The sequence below is a fragment of the Leptodactylus fuscus genome, chromosome 1 (genome assembly GCF_031893055.1).
Source record: "Leptodactylus fuscus isolate aLepFus1 chromosome 1, aLepFus1.hap2, whole genome shotgun sequence".
In the NCBI taxonomy this organism is placed as follows: domain Eukaryota; kingdom Metazoa; phylum Chordata; class Amphibia; order Anura; family Leptodactylidae; genus Leptodactylus; species Leptodactylus fuscus.
The window spans coordinates 362,708,682-362,726,139 of record NC_134265.1 but is presented as its reverse complement, the minus strand read 5'-3'; the positions used below and the strand labels follow the sequence as shown (position 1 = coordinate 362,726,139).

Here is a 17,458-nt window from a genome sequence, read left to right as displayed (position 1 = left end):
TGCTGCAGAACCAGCATTGATTTGCCACAGGCTCGACTTTGCTAGTCGGGAGAGCTGGCAGCTTGCGGTTATGAGGGAGCTTACTTTTTACTTTTTATCAGCGCAACTGCAATCGCTGTGCAGTTATAGTGCACGGACCCCATAGACTATAATGGGGTCCGTGCACTTTAACTGCACAGCGCTCCTCCTAAACACTCTCCTCCTGCTATTCGAGGACATGGTGACGCTCCTTTAGTCGAATAGTGTTTTCACCTGAAATGAGCATTTTTTCCCATAGACTGTAATGGGATTCGATATTCGATCGAGTAGCTGAATATTGAGGCTCTACTCGAAATGAATATCGAATCTCAAATATTTCACCGTTTGCTCATCTCTAATGATAAGTGATTCAATGACTTTGTGTTTTGAAGATTTTTTCTTTAAGGTATTAGATTTCAAGTTAATCAGTTCCTCGTTTCTTGAATGTTTTTGCGCCATTGGTGGATTATAGATGGGTCTGTGTCTTTCCAGGTTCACAGGATGATAATTTTTGTGGCTTGTGTAGACCACGTAATTCAAGAAGATTTGGTGGATGTAACATCCAGCTCCAAAATCAATGTGGGAATGTGTCCTTTTTAATCTTGAAAGATGTATTGAGAAGCTGGGGACACGGGAGTAGGAGTCCCCTCAACAAGAACAACCCCATAGTACAAGGGTTAAAAACCTAGGAGTATTGCCCCAAGGTTGTACAACACGATGCAGACTTATAAACTGTCTGGCTGGAATATCCCCCTGTTTGAGGTCAGTGGAAGAAATTCAGAAGTGGTCCTTGGTGATGTGGAACTTGTCTAACTGGAGATCACAGATTTACAATTGAAAGTAAGTTTGGGACCTCTAAGTAATATATTCTGGTAACACCGTCTGGAAGCTGGAAATTACCCCAAGCTGCATCTTCTCACCAGACACTAATGGGGGTGCTCAAGCTGCTTACGTAATGTGTCTACAAGTCCCCAAGTTGTGTCTACAAGGGCTTCCAAGTTGACACTGTAGGAGAAGTGGCAATGCAGCCGCTACTCTTACTGCATGGAAAGCTTCTCCTGGTCGACTAGGTGACAACTTCAAAATCAGGCCTATAGACACCTCAAGATGCTCTGGGGTAACAATGGACACATTGATCTACAATCGATAAAGGGTGAGGGTAGATAATAAGTACAATCTGCAAAGCTCTAGTAAATCTCATGTGCTCCTTCTGGTGTGTAGCGGGTCTCTAATTTTCTGACCAAATGAAATAAATAAAAATTAAATTAAAAATGCCCCTAAAAACACCACAAAAACAATCAAAACACACCGAGGCAAATGTCACCATTTTATTTGAAGATGTATATAGTGTAGCCTTAGACAACCTACAAATGTATCACATTTATCAAGTTTACATACTTCAACCTACCAAAATTCTAGAGACATTACTGAGCTTATTATCATATCTTACACCAAACAAGCTTTTCACCAAGTCACACTGCCCACACGCCCTTCACATCAAGCACACCTCCTTGTCAAAAAAGGCATACAAATTTGAGGTGAATGAACAGTAAAATATTCGATATTCATTATTCGTTTCAAATAGCCGCTCAATATTCGACTATTCGATCGAATATCAAACCTCATTATAGTGCGACCACCTCGGGAGAACCGTGCAGGAGGCTGGACTGTCACGGTGACCTTATAGGCACCAGAACTCCCAGGAGAGGTGCACAGGGTGATAGGCAGAGTCAGTTAGATGTGACGCCAGTTGGAGTATTGGGACACCCACTGGTCCCTGGGCTGTAGATGGTGATGTGGGTGCCAGTGCTCCCTCCAACAAGAAGCTTGTGCCCAGGGCGTAGCTGCAAGGAAGGCAATGTCCAGGCCAGGATCAGTAGAAGTGCTCACTGCTTTATTGTAACAGGCATCTGCTGGTCACTTGTCCTGTAGCAGTGAGCTGTGGCACAGGGGCTTGTAGCTGGTTGACACCTTCCCATGTATTAGCAGAGAGTCTAAGATGTCTGCAGATCCGGATTCTGGTTTACTGCAGGGGTTCAGTTACCTTGTAGAGGTCGGTGCAGGCTGCCAGGGTTACAGCTCTGCTTAGCCTGATTTAATCCTGTCCTCTTACTGATAGTGATGGGGGCGCTGTCACAGCTTCTCTGCCCTGCTGCTGCTGTGGCAATCCTCACAGAACAGTGTCTGACACACAAGATGGCCACTGCCACACTTCTCCTTCCTTCTCCTTCCCTGGCTGCTTACAGAATACTACTTCCTCTCCCTGCTATGACTATTTCCTGTTCCAGCTATAGATCCGCCCACTATAGTGTGTGTTACTATGGAGACCACAGCTCACTAGGACAAGTGAAACCAGAGAACAACAGCTTAACAACATTACACAAATGACTACAGAATGAACATGGCAGCATATACAAACTATCATAACATGTAAGGCACTTGTATGGCCAAATAACCATTAGTAACTCCTGTGAGGGGGTTACAATAGTCTATGGGAGAAAATGCTTCATTTCAGGGGATTCCACCATTCGACTCAGGAGGGTCACCAAGTCCACTATGACACCCCAGGAAATGATGTCAACACGCTGGAATGCAACTGGGACAGCAGGGGAAGCATGTCTGGGGGCATCTAACACACCAAAGACCCTCTATTACCCCACTATCACAGCCTAACAACTACACACTATACACACTCAAAAAAAAAACTATCAGGGTGCATTCACACTACGGATACGGTGACTGATTCTGAACGTGAAAACACATTCAGAATCATCGTGTATAAAGCAGATCCCATTCATTTCAATGGGAGCCGGCATATGAGCGCTCGCCATAGAAATGAATGGGTTGCTTTTTTCACTACGAGCACTCCCATTGAAGTGAATGGGAAGCGCTCTCGCGTGTACGGCTTGGAATGAAAGAGAGAAAGTAGAATGAAAGTAGAGCCTTTAAACTACAGTGCTTTTGTCCCTTGTCATGAGTAGAGTCCTTAGAAAGCAGTGTTTTTGGCCCTTGGAGTGAGTAGAGACTCTAACCAGCAGAGTGTGGTGAATTCAGGGTGGATTGATCCTCTAACCAGTAGAGTTGGGGGGAATCAGGGTGGATTGACACTCTAACCAGCAGACTTGGGGGGAATCAGGGTGGATTGAGACTCTAACCAGCAGACTTGGGGGGAATCAGGGTGGATTGAGACTCTAACCAGCAGACTTGGGGGGAATCAGGCTGGAGTGACACTCTAACCAGCAGAGTTGGGGGAATCAGGGTGGATTCATCCTGGTAGGATCAGAATTGTGCAGCGCTGATGGAGGAGGAGTATGAGGAGGAATTGTAGAGAGTGAGCACACACATGCAACTTCATGTCAGGGTGCTTGACACCGGTGGACATGAAAATGATGGGTCTATCCAGTGGCTGTTCATTTTTATGAGCGTCAGCCGGCCAGCACTGTCAGCTGACAGCCGTCTGCGCTTATCCGTAATTATGCCACCAGCAGCGCTGAAGACCCTTTCGGAAAGCACACTGGCGGCAGGGCAGGAAAGGACCTCCAATGCGTACATCGCAAGTTCCAGCCACAAATCCAACTTGGAGACCCAATAAGTATAGGCCACAGAGGGATCGGAGAGGACGGGACTGGTGTCGGCCAGGTACTCTCGCAACATGCGCCTATACTTATCCCTCCTGGTGACACTAGGCCCCTCAGTGATGGTACTTTGGCGAGTGGGTGCCATTAACGTGTCCCAGACCTTGAAGAGTGTGCCCCTGCCGGGTGTGGCCCGGATGACAGTTTGTCGCCTGTTGGAGGAACTCTCCTGTGTGCCGCAAACGACAGTTGATGGAAACATCTCCATCATATTCTGCACCATTTGCTTGTGGCAATCACTCATGCGACTGGCCCTCCCCTCTACCGGAATAAAATTACAAACATAATTTTTATACCGGGGGTCGAGGATTGCAAAAATCCAGTAGTTGTTGCTCTCCAGGATTTTGGTAATGCATTTGTCAGTTGCAAAGCACTCCAACATGTATTCAGCCACGTGTGCCAGAGTGTTACTTGGCGTCACTTGGCTGCCCCCACCGGAATGGTCACTCTCCATTTCCTCCTACTCCTCCTCCATTTCGCCCCAACCACGCTGCAGCAATGGGACACAATGAACTGCCCCGCTAGCCTCCTGTGTGACAATGAGATCTACCGCTTCGTCCTCCTCCCTCAATGTACGCTGTGAAGCAGACAGGAGTGTGCCCTGACTATCCTGCTGGGATGTTTCAGCACCTATGCCCGACTCCTCAGTGTCCAATGCATTATCCCTTTTAGGATCACATCCTCCATCTTGTATTTTGTCAGCCATCTTGTTCCTATCAAAGATAAGTAGTTTTGTCTCAAAAAGGAATTGGCTAGACTAATTAACATGGAGACGCTATGGGCTGTACTATTGAGATTTTAAACAAAAGATCAAAGAAGGAAAACCCTTCTTTAGGTGATAAGGAGATGGAATGTTAATGAATCCTTATCTATCTGATCGACTTCAGGGCTGCACCTTTGTGTCAATGTAGAGTGTGTAAACACAGGATGTCTATAGTCCATTGAATGTTAGCTCCAAGAGTGGCACCAAGCCTTTTGATCTCTAATTAGATGGAGATTACAGTAGGCTTTAGCCAATGGTTACAGGCTAGGACCTCTCCACAGCCAATCCTGGTATGCCAACTATGTTATGTTATAGTTCAACCTGCTCTGTATTGTATAAAAACTACCTCTCTGTAACAATAAAGCGGAATTACACTTGATACACCACCAGCAGTGTATTTGTGTGTGAATTCTCCAGGCCTATTAATTAATTAATTAATTAATTAATTAATTAATTTGAAATTCTGCAACATACTCTATTATGAGGACCCCTTGATGTCCCTAACATCCCTGATGGCGATGAGTGATTCTCGCATCACACACAGGAGGGGGATTGTGACACTCACAATTGCGTCATCACAATTGACCCTCATGGTTGACTCCTCAAAGACATGCAAGATCTCGCATAAGTCTGCCATCCACGGCCACTCATGGTGCAGAAACTGCGGAAGCTGACTCTGAGGATCCCTTGGGTTTTGGAGATGGTACTCCATCAAGGGTCTTTGCTGCTCACACACTCTACTCAACATGTGGTACGTCGAGTTCCAGCGTGTGGGGACATCGCACATCAGCCGGTGTTATGTCAGATGGAGGCATTGCTGGAGGCTTCGGAGGCTAGCAGCGGCTACTGTGGACTTGCAAAAGTGGGCACCCAAGTGCCGCACTTTCACCAGTAGCTCGGCTATATTGGGGTATGTTTTCAAAAAACGTTGCACCACTAAATTCTACACATGGGCCAGGCATGGAAGGTGTCGGAGGTTGGAAAGCTCCAGAGCCGCTACCAGGTTGAGGCCGTTATCACACACGACCATGCCTGAGCCCAGGTGCAGGGGCGAAAACCATATTGCCGACTCATCCAGGAGGGCATCCCTCACTTCGGAGGCAGTGTACTGTCTGTCCCCCAAGTTTATAAGGTACAGCACGGCCTGCTGACGTCTCCCCACGCCAGTGCTGCAGCGTTTCCAGCTGGTAGCTGGGGATTAATGTAATGGCGGAGAAGAAGGAGGAGGGTGGTGGTTCAGAGCCCCTGCCAGGAATGTTGGGCGGGGAAATGAGGTAGACTGCCCCTGATTGTGACCCACTTCTAGCCTCAACTACATTCACCCAGTGTGCCGTGAAATGTAGTGTCCCTGTCCGCATGCACTTGTCAACGCATCGGTGGTCAAGTGGACCTTTGTGCAAATCGCGGAGCTTAGGGCCCACTGGATGTTGCGTGACATGTGCTAGTGCAAGGCGGGGACAGCACAGCGGGAGAAGTAGTGACGGCTAGGGACGGCATAGCGAGGTGCCGCACTTGCCATCAGGTCACGGAAGGCCTGACTTTCAACAAGCCGGAACGGCAACATCTCCTGGGCCAGCAGTTTGGAGATGTGCGTGTTTAAGGCTTGTGCATGTGGGTGGGTAGCGCTGTATTTGTGTCTGCGTTCAAACGTCTGGGAGATGGTGGGTTATTTTGAGGAGGCGCATGATGGTACAGGAAAAGGAGCAAAGGCAGGAGAAGGATGTAAGGCAGGAGAAGGAGCTGACGTAGGAGAAGGAGCTGAGGCAGGAAAAGGGGAGGATGAGGTAGAAGTCCCCAAAGTGGTGGAGGAAGATGTGGAGGTTTCCTGGCTGCTGGTCTGGACTGCAGTGCCAACACTGGCAAGAGCGGTAGAGGCAGTGCTTGCCTTACAAATGACGGCGCATGGCAGTGGTTGTGAGGTTGCTCTTTTCAGAGCCCCTACTCAGAGTGCAGTTGCAGAGTGTGCAAACGGCACTATATTTGTCCGTAGCAAACACATTAAAAAAAATTCCACACCACCGAAAACCGTGGCCTCGATGGGGTAGTTTTTCTAGGCTAGGTACAAGAGGGAACATTTTGGACCCTGCTGGCTGTGGCCTGGCTTCAGTGAAGCAGCTGTCCTCTGCCTCTGGACATGCCTCTGCCTCTAGCCACCCTCTTTGGTGCTGCACTTCCCTCCACATCTCCACTACTCTCCCCGCTTGACTTCCGCCCTGTCTAGGTCAAGTCAGTGGCCTCATCGTCCACCACCTCCTCTTCCAAATCCTCCGATGGCTCCTCCTCCTCTTGCGCAACAACGACGGCAACAGGCTGCCCTGATGGCAACTGTGTCTCGTCATCGTCGTCACTGAGGGACGAATGCTGGCCAACAGAAACAACAGGAGATAACGGATGCTCCAGTGTTTGTGCATCAGGCAACTCATCTGTTACCTCTGGTGATTCAGGACGTGGTGGGACAGAGAAAGGGACAGTGAATGGAGCCGAAAACAGCTCCTGGGAGGTAGGAAAGGTGGGTTTAAGTTGCTGGGAAGATTGGGCATGTTGTGAGGAAGGAGGACCAGACTGTTGGGTAGGAGGAGGAGTTGAGGTAGAGGCTGACTGGCTGTTGGAGAATGTGCTGGAAGCATTGTCCGCCAGCCATTGTAACACCTCTTCCTGGTGCTCGGGCCTGGTTAGGGTTGTACCCTGCAGCCTACTCAATGTGGTCATCAAGCCAGGGACTGTGGGGAAGCGCAATACTTGCTGCCACAGAGCTGTAGGCGCAGTAGACGCTGTTGTTTGAGCGCAGCCTTGCTCAACATCTGCATTTCCACGCCCTCGTCCTCGTCCCCATCCCCTTGCGCTAGCCTTGCGCATTTTGGATGTACTATTCCCTTTTTGAAGGTCTATACACCACAAAGAAAAGCTGTTTTTCAGCTATATGAACTTGTAAATGCAGTGAATTGCTGCAATTTTACCAGAAACAACAAAATTCAAGGTTTATATCAGCTCTATATGATCTAGTCACTGCTGTGGATTCTGGCTATTCTGTGTGCGGACAGCCAAAAATGAAAGCTGTTTCTCTGCTATATATGAACTTGTATCTGTTCTGTATCTCTGTTTTCCACCGTCCGGGGAAAGCTGGACTGATGTCCCTACAGTGTATAGCTCTGAGAAGAGCTGTTGGTTTTCTTCTTTAGTTCTTGCCTGCCTATCTGAAGCTAATCGCTATCTAGCCCTCAGCAGATCTCTCTCTCTCCCTATCTCTGGCGAATAGGGCGGCGACCGTTCTTATAAATGGAAGGTCACATGTTTTCAGCAGTCAATGGGTTTTATCAATTTTTTTAACTGCCTCCGTTGTCGTAGTTCCCGTCCCACCTCCCCTGCACAGTTATTGGTGCAAAAAACGCGCCAGGGAAGGTGGGAGGGGATACAAATTTTTACTACGTTTGCCGTGTGGTATTCAATTGGAATTGAATACCTCAAACGGCCTGATATTCGATCGAATACCTATTGTATCGAATGGCGTTCGCTCATCTCTAAAAGTGACCCTTACAGTTGGAGGCAGCAATGTCATGCCAAGTAACATACTGGCACACATGGCTGACTTCATGTTTGGTTGCTTTTCAAGAGACAAAGGCATAGTTCACATCATGGAGAGAAAACAATACTGGATTGAACAAAAAATTGGATTGAGCTGATATAGCCTGATTGGATTGCTGTGTCTCCTACTTAGTTTTTGGGGGGTAGACCCTTAAAAATTGGATTGAGCTGATATAGCCTGACTGAATTTCTGTCTCTCCCACCTAGGTTTTGGGGTGACACACCCTGTATATCTGGATTGAGCGGACATAGCCTGACCTATTTGCTCTGTATCCCTGTTTTAGGGTTACACAGCCTAAAAAGCTGCTTTGCATGTATATAGCAAGATGTAACTGCTGTGAATTCCTGCTATTTTTTTTTTTGGGGGGGGGACCCCAGAGAAAAGCTGTTTTTCACGTATAGCAAGAACTGCCTGCTGTGGATTCCTGCTATGTTTTTTGGGGGACACCCCTAATAAAAGCTGTTTGTCACGTCTATAGCAAGAAGTAACTTGTGTATCCCTTTTTTCCACCGTCCGGGGAAAGCTGGACTGATGTCCCTACAGTTTATAGCTCTGAGAAGAGCTGTTGTTGTTCTTTGGTTTTCCCCTGCCTATGTGAAGCTAAATCCTATCTAGCCCTCAGCAGATATGTTTCTTTCCCTATCTCTGACCGCAAAAATGGCTAATATGGCGGTGGATAATAATATATATTGGGCTGGACTATTCTTATAAATGGGAGGTCACATGTTTTCGGCAGCCAATGGGTTTTTTAAAAAAAAATTTCAATGCCTCCGTTGTCGTAGTTCCTGTCCCACCTGCCCTGCACAGTTATTGATGCAAAAAACACGCCAGGGAAGGTGGGAGGGGATACAAATTTTTACTGCGTATGCCGCGTGGTATTCAATTGGGAATGAATACATCGAACGGCCTGATATTCGATTGAATGCCTATTCGATCGAACAGTGTTCGCTCATCTCTAGTTATAACAGATAGCTGCAGAGATTACTAATTAATAGGGTTGAGCCAATCTTGACTTTTCAGGATCGATTTTGAAATCCGATTTCCGATCATTTTTCATTCGAACCCGATCTCTATCCCAATTCCGATCCCAATGCAAGTCAATGGGATTTTTTTTTACTAATCAGAGATCGGATTTTAAAAACAATCCTATTCACTATACAGCATGGAATCTAACAATTGAACACTTTAATTATTAGAATCCACGCTGTGTAGTGATTTTTTTTAATCACTAAGTAGCCAGAGGATTTTTTTTTTAACCCTCTGGCTACTTAGTCCCCCCTGGTGTCCACTTACCTGCAGAGATGGCTGTTCCGGTGCCCGGTGTTCTCATTCTTCTTTGCCTCGCTGCCCCTGCCTCCCAGGTTAGGAGAGTGTGGGCGGATACAGGGCGGGAGACATGACGTTGCCCCTCCCAGTACCCGCCCACACTCTCCTAAGCCACAAGCCCCACCTTCTTCCTAGCTCTTTAACACTAACCTGGGAGGCGGGGACAGCGAGGCGAAGAAGAACGAGAACACCGGGCACCGGACCAGTCATCTCTGCAGGTAAGTAGCTACTAGAGATGTTAGCTAGTCTCCCATTAGAATGAATGGAGGCAGCCGGTGCGCAGGGGGTTAAGGCTGTTTTCCGGTTGCTTCCATTCATTTCTATGGAACCACAGTGGAGCCTTCACACTGAGTATACACTTCACTCAGAATGAGCGGAGCGTATACTCAGTGTGAAGGCTACATTCTTAGGGCTCGTTCACACGGAGTAAACGCGGTGCGCAATGTGCCGCGTTTACAGGACGTTTGCGCCGCGATTTTGACGGTGCATGTTTGCGGTCGCGTTAATGCCGTGTTAATGCGCGTTAACGCGACCGCAAACATGCACCGTCAAAATCGCGGCGCATTGCGCACCGCGTTTACTCCGTGTGAACGAGCCCTTAGCTTTTCCGACAATGTTTGGCCAGTAGCAAAGCATTGTGGGAAATAATCACCGATCTTGATCCCACCTAAAAAGATCGTGTTCGGAATACTGATCGCGATCATGAAATTTTCTCGAACGCCGATCGGAATCTGACCTTTTCCGAACACGATTGCTCAACCCTACTAGTTAAGAATTCATTTTTTTCCACTACTGCAAAAGGCTTGTAATGTTCTACCTTGAATACACAGGTGAGTAATGGGCAGCAGTATAATGGCAGTGAGTGCTGCAAGGTATAGTAGGATTGTCGCTATTACCGGCACTGCAACCACCCCGAATGAACCCTGTTTTGCTTCACTACTCTTTTATAAACCCCCCCTCCCCCATCCTTTACCTACACTTCTAATACTTTTTACTTAATTTTTAGAAGTTTTGAATTGTTTCCAAGCTGAGGATTTTTATAGGGCTGTGACATCACAGGGGCGGCTGCAGATTAGCTGCACACATGGCATTGTGGGTGATCCTGCATTCCCAGAGTTCCCTGCCCCTTGTCCTAAAATGTACAGCAGCCATTTTATTAAAGACGTACGACTCAATGCATGAGGAAATCTGGCTTCTTGGCGAATCAAAGATTTCCTGAAATTCGGAACAAATTCCTCTTCTGCAGCTTCGATTCGCTCATCTCTACTTATAACTACAAACCTAAATGTATTTTCTTGAGATTTTCAATGATAACCAACACAGAGTAGCAGATACTTGTGAAGTGGTAGGTGAATGGTACAAGGTTATCAAAACTTTAATCAAATAAAAATCGGAAAAGTGTGACGTGCAAAAGTCTTCAGCCCCCTATATCAATATTTTGTAAAACCTCCTTTCACTACAATTGCAGCTGCAAGTCTTTTGGGCTCAGTCTCTATCATCTTTACACATCTAGAGACTGAGACTTTTGCCCCTTGTTCTTCTGTGCAGCCAGATTGGATGGAGCGTCTGTGATTTGTAATTTTCATGTCTTGTCACAGATGCTGAATGAGATTTAGGTCTGGATTGTGACTGGGCCATTCTAAAACCAGAATATACTGTAATCCAAACCAATCTACAGTAGCTCTGTAGTATGTTTAGGGTCATTGTCTTGCTGGAAGGTGAATCTCCTTCAAAGTCTCAAGTCTTTTGCAGCCTCCAACAGATTTTCTTCCGGGATTGCCCTGTATCTATCTCCATTCATCTTTCCATCAACTGTGACTAGCTTCCCTGTCCCTGTTAAAGAAAAGCTTTCCCCCAGCATGATGCTGCTTCTGCCATGAGTCACAGTGGGGATGGGGTGTTTAGGGGGATTAGCAGGGTTATGTCTCTGCCACACATTTCAGCCAAAAAGTTCCACTTTAGTCTCATCTGACCAGAGCCCCTTCTTTCACGTGTTTGCTGTGTCCCCTATATGGATTGTGGCAAAGTGCAAATGGCACTTGTGTCTTTCTTCTGGCCACTCTTCAATAAAGGGCAGATTTGTGGAGTGCAGAGTGACTTCTATTTGTCCTGTGGACAGATTCTCCCTGTACCTGAGGATTTCTGCAGCTCCTCCAGAATGATCATGGACCACAGGCTGCTTCTCTAACCAGTGCTCTCCTTGCTCGGTCTATCAGTTTAGGTGGACGGCCATGTCTTGGTAAGTTTGCAGTTGTAGAATACTTGTTCATTTTTGGATGATGGATAGAACAGGGCTCCTTGGGATGCTCAAAGCTTGGGACATGTTTTATAACCTAACTCTGGTTCAAACTTCTCCACAACTTTATCTCTGACCTATCTGGTGAGTTCCTTGGTCTTTATGATGCTGTTTGTTCACTAGTGTTCTCTAACAAACCACTGAGGCCTTCACAGGACAGGTGTATTTATACTGAGACTACATTACACACAACCGGACTCTATTAACTCTTTAATTGACTTCTGAAGGCAACTGTGTGCACTGGATTTTATTTAGGGGAATCGTCGTAAAGGGGGCTGAAGACTTTTGCACGTCAGATTTTTATTTGATTACAATGTTTTATAACCATTTTCCTTCCACTTCACAATTACCAGCTATTTTGTGGTGGCGACCACTTAAAATCTCAATAAACTACATTTGTTTGTGATGGTAAGGTAACAAAATGTAAAAAAGTTCAAGGGGCGTGAATGCTGTATACTGTTACTGTATACTGTTATACAGGATTGGGGGGGGGGTTGTCTTATAATCTTCCCTGCTGTAACTAATCCCATGAAATTACAAGGGGAGAAAGAACTCTGCTTTATCTCCTATTTTTCATCCAAAGACCAAACTCATGAAAGGATTAAAGCCAAGTTTACAGGATGATCACTAGTGTAATGTATTTGTGAGTATGTGGAGCACATTGCAGCATTTTATTAGCAGAATCTCAGAACTAAAGTGAACCGGAATAAGTAGTACAAGTGATATAGTAAGAAATATATACATGATATACACTCACCGGCCACTTTATTAGGTACACCTGTCCAACTGCTCGTTAACACTTAATTTCTAATCAGCCAATCACATGGCGGCAACTCAGTGCATTTAGGCATGTAGACATGGTCAAGACAATCTCCTGCAGTTCAAACCGAGCATCAGTATGGGGGGGAAGAAAGGTGATTTGAGTGCCTTTGAACGTGGCATGGTTGTTGGTGCCAGAAGGGCTGGTCTGAGTATTTCAGAAACTGCTGATCTACTGGGATTTTCACGCACAACCATCTCTAGGGTTTACAGAGAATGGTCCGAAAAAGAAAAAACATCCAGTGAGCGGCAGTTCTGTGGGGGGCGGAAATGCGTTGTTGATGCCAGAGGTCAGAGGAGAATGGCCAGACTGGTTCGAGCTGATAGAAAGGCAACAGTGACTCAAATAGCCACCCGTTACAACCAAGGTAGCCAGAAGAGCATCTCTGAACGCCGCACAGTACGTCCAACTTTGAGGCTACAGATGGGCTACAGCAGCAGAAGACCACACCGGCTGCCACTCCTTTCAGCTAAGAACAGGAAACTGAGGCTACAATTTGCACAAGCTCATCGAAATTGGACAATTGAAGATTGGAAAAACGTTGCCTGGTCTGATGAGTCTCGACTTCTGCTGCGACATTCGGATGGTAGGGTCAGAATTTGGCGTCAATAACATGAAAGCATGGATCCATCCTGCCTTGTATCAACGGTTCAGGCTGGTGGTGGTGGTGTCATGGTGTGGGGAATATTTTCTTGGCACTCTTTGGGCCCCTTGGTACCAATTGAGCATCGTTGCAACGCCAAAGCCTACCTGAGTATTGTTGCTGACCATGTCCATCCCTTTATGACCACAATGTACCCAACATCTGATGGCTACTTTCAGCAGGATAATGCAATGCCATGTCATAAAGCTGGAATCATCTCAGACTGGTTTCTTGAACATGACAATGAGGTCACTGTACTCCAATGGCCTCCACAGTCACCAGATCTCAATCCAATAGAGGAGCATCTTTGGGATGTGGTGGAACGGGAGATTCGCATCATGGATGTGCAGCCGAAAAATCTGCGACTGCAACTGTGTGATGCCATCATGTCAATATGGACCAAAATCTCTGAGGAATGCTTCCAGCACCTTGTTGAATCTATGCCACGAAGAATTGAGGCAGTTCTGAAGGCAAAAGGGGGTCCAACCCGTTACTAGCATGGTGTACCTAATAAAGTGGCCAGTGAGTGTATATGTGGTAATAGTAAGTGATATAAAGGTGATGTATAATAGTAAGTGATATAAAGGTGATGTATAATAGTAAGTGATATAAAGGTGATGTATAATAGTAAGATATATATAAGTGGCAATATTAAATGATATAGGTAATATATAATAGTAAACTTCTTCCCCTGCACTGATCGCTGTTTCTGCATGCTGTCTTATCTATACTCTGGTGTTTGATCACAGACATGATTTCAATGCACTGAAGTCTATGGAGAGGGTTGCAGTGAGAGCTAGGACTGACTGACAGAGCAATGAGATAATAGACATGCCTGTAGCTTGAAAGTGAGAGCTTTATATCTTCACATCATTGGATAATATTTCACAACAATACCTAGTCATGGGAGGTTATGAGAATCCAGATTTTTAAGCAGCAGCCATATTTGCTATTTCTCTCCTGTACCATCTCCATAGACTTCTATGAGCGGAGCTTATTTTATGTATATACACAAAAGATTTCATTGCAGCATTCAGGTGCAGTGATCAGTGCAGGGGAAGAAGGGAGGGATAAGAGAAGAAAGAAGAATACTTATGTATCACCTATATTACAATATTTACTATCACTACCTGCACTAATCACTTATAACAATAAAAATACATTTTAAAAGCTGTCACACGTTCATGTGTTGTCATTGGGTACAAGGTGTCAGACACGTCAGGGTGTAGATTTCCTGTCACTCCCGACATAAGAGTTAAATGAAGGTTATTTTATATCATCTGAAGCAAAACCAGAGGTCACCATGTTACCCCAGACTTGTTTTATATTTGTAATTTGTTTTTCACCATTATTACATTTCTCGAGTTAAAATTAGGTTTTAAAAGTAAAATATAGACTTTAGGGAAAAATATACAGCCAAGAATGCCAGCACATGAGGTCAGGATAGCAAATATCTCCACGGCCACCATGTATTTCCCTCTGGTGCTCAGATAAGCCGGGATCATGGCCATCCAGACACTACAGAACAGCAGCATGCTGAAGGTGATGTACTTGGCCTCATTAAAACTGTCCGGTAATGTCCTCACCATGAAAGCCAGAAGAAAGCTGACAGCGGCCAGGAGCCCCATATAACCCAACATGGAGTAGAACCAGAGATCTGAGCCCTCATTACACTGAATGATGATCTTCCCAGGATAAGAGTGATGGTCAAACTCTACATAAGGAGGAGACACCAACAACCAGATAACACAAATGAGAACTTGTGCAGAAGAACACACCAAGACCACAGAGTTAGAAACTTTCTGTGAGACCAACTTCATCCAGACACTGCCAGGTTTGGTGGCTTTGAAGGCAATACAGACTGTGATAGTCTTGGCAAGAACAGAAGAGACACCAATGGAAAAGAAGATCCCAAATGATGTTTGTCTCAGTAAGCAGGTTATGGCCACTGGACGACCAAGGAAGAAGAAGACACAGAGGAAGCCGAGCAAGATGGAGACCAGGAGGATGAAGCTCACAGTCCGGTTATTGGCTTTAACAATTGGAGTGTCCCAGTAATAGACGAAGCTTCTTAATACGAACAATGTGACAGCAGAAAAAAATAAAGTGAGGGCTAAAAAAACTGGAACCAAAATGTCCTTCTCATAGGAGAGAAACTCGTAGGTTTTCGGGACACATTTCTCTCTCTTCTCATCCGGCCACTCTTCTTTAAGACATTTATGGCATTTGTCACTGTCTGCAATAACAGTAAAGAATATTAGTGGTTTGTACAAGAACTCAGCAGACAATATTATTATTATTATTATTAATATGTATTATTATATATGTTACTGTTACTTTAATAAATGTGTTAGTATTAGAGATGAACGAACAGTAAAATATTCAATATTCGTTATTCATTTTGAATAGCCACTCATTATTGGACTATTTGAATGAATATTGAACCCCATTATAGTCTATGGGGAAAATGCTTCGTTTCAGGGGATCCCACCATTCGACTCAGGAGGGTCACCAAGTCCACTATCACACCTCAACAAATGATGCCAACACCTCTGCAATGTAACTGGGACATCAGGGGAAGCATGTCTGGGGGCATCTAACACACCAAAGACCCTCTATTACCCCAACATCACAGCCTAACAACTACACACTTTACACACTCAAAAAAACCTCTATCAAAGTGGGAAAATACCTGGAAACCTTCTTTACTCCCCAAATGGGCGGACACAAACCCAAATTTAAACTCAACAAACATTAACAAGCACCCCTTTAAATCATGTTGCCCATGACAACCACAGATGGAATAGGCAATGGGAAATCCAACAGTCCCCACCCTGACCTGTCATTGTGGATGTGTGTGTGTGTGTGTGTGTGTGTGTGTGTGTGTGTGTGTGTGTGTGTGTGTGTGTGTGTGTGTGTGTGTGTGTGAGATGTGGTAAAAATTCCAAAATTCACTTTTGAGGCCCTTAACATGAGCCCATCCAAATTAAGTTACAGGCCCTTAAGCTGAGCTACCAGCAGAGATTGAGGCCCTTCAGGTGACTTCAGCCTCTACCTGCAGAGTTTTTGGCCCTTTAACTTAGTTCAGCTTTGCACCAGCAGAGATTTTTTGGCCCTTTGGGTGAGTTAAGCCTTGCACACGGCAGTGTTTTTGGCCCTTAGGGTGACTAGAGCCATGCAGCAGCAGTGTTTTATTTTTTGGCCCTTGGGGTAACCCCTAAAAAATTAGATTTCAGGCCCTTGGGGGGTATCCATGAAAAATTTATTAAAATTGTTTTTTACAATTACATCATGGTGAAGGGGCTAGGGTTGGAGGAGGGGGAGTGAAATGGGTGCTGGCAGCCCCTCTCCAGTACCTGTACTGTAGACTGGATACCCAGCTGTATATGAGACGAAGATGGCCGACACTATTCTTGTTAAGTCTGAGAACATGAATCAAGATTCTTATACTTTATATTGCATGTTTGTGTCATAAGAAATACTAATTTTTCTTCAATAAGGTTACATAGTTCTGAGACAAAGAAAGGAATTTCCAAGATGAAGCTTGATTCCTGTTTGGCACACCCTGTAACAGAATTCCACAGACTGAGGGGCAACACGGTGGCTCAGTGGTTAGCACTGCAGCCTTGCAGCTCTGGAGTCCTGGGTTCGAATCCAGCCAGGAACAACATCTGCAAGGAGTTTGTATGTTCTCCCCATCTTTGCGTGGATTCCCTCCCATTCTACAAAGACATACTGATAGGGAAAAAATGTACATTGTGATCCCTATATGGGGCTCACAATCTACATTTAAAAAAAAAAAAAAAAGAATTCCACAGACTGGAGCAAGGAGGTGTCTGGCTGGACATTGAAGTTTGGAGCCAATGGGATATGGACAGCAGCTCAGGAATGCCAAAGGGGGCAGTAACCCCCTCCTTTCTTTGTCTCTTAAGTGTGTGGACTTTCAATAAAGAGCCAGCAGTGCAGACTTGACTTGGGCGAAAGAGCATCTAGCTGGCTTAGTGTTAGAACTTAGTGTCTGTCTCATTCTTAGCAATTGTGCACAAATATGCTCATTAATTTGGACTGACTGATTGATCCAGGATATAGTCTATTACGACTCTGACAATTTGGTGCTGAAACCCAGGAAACTACTTTGACGGAAATCCAGAGAGGCTTTTGACCCGCACAGGTCACCTTAATTGAACTCCGTCATTTTCCGAGGAGGGTCCGGAACCTCAGCTGATCACGGTGAGTTTACTTATAATATATATATATATATATATATATATATATATATATATATATATATATATATATATATATATATATATGTATCCTCACCTGTGAATCGGGAAATGATGGCTAGTAAACTTGGTGGTTATGACGGGTTAT

The 17,458-nt window shown here is 45.3% G+C and overlaps 1 protein-coding gene across 1 annotated transcript in view; it reads right to left on the bottom strand.

The window, feature by feature from the left end:
* Positions 1–14,406: 14,406 nt before the first annotated feature.
* LOC142217739 (vomeronasal type-2 receptor 26-like) overlaps positions 14,407–17,458 on the bottom strand; it is a 35,004-nt gene continuing 31,952 nt past the window's right edge. The window contains exon 5 of the mRNA XM_075286446.1: positions 14,407–15,320. Within this exon, the coding sequence (XP_075142547.1) occupies positions 14,407–15,320 (914 nt within the window). The remainder of the gene's footprint in view (positions 15,321–17,458) is intronic.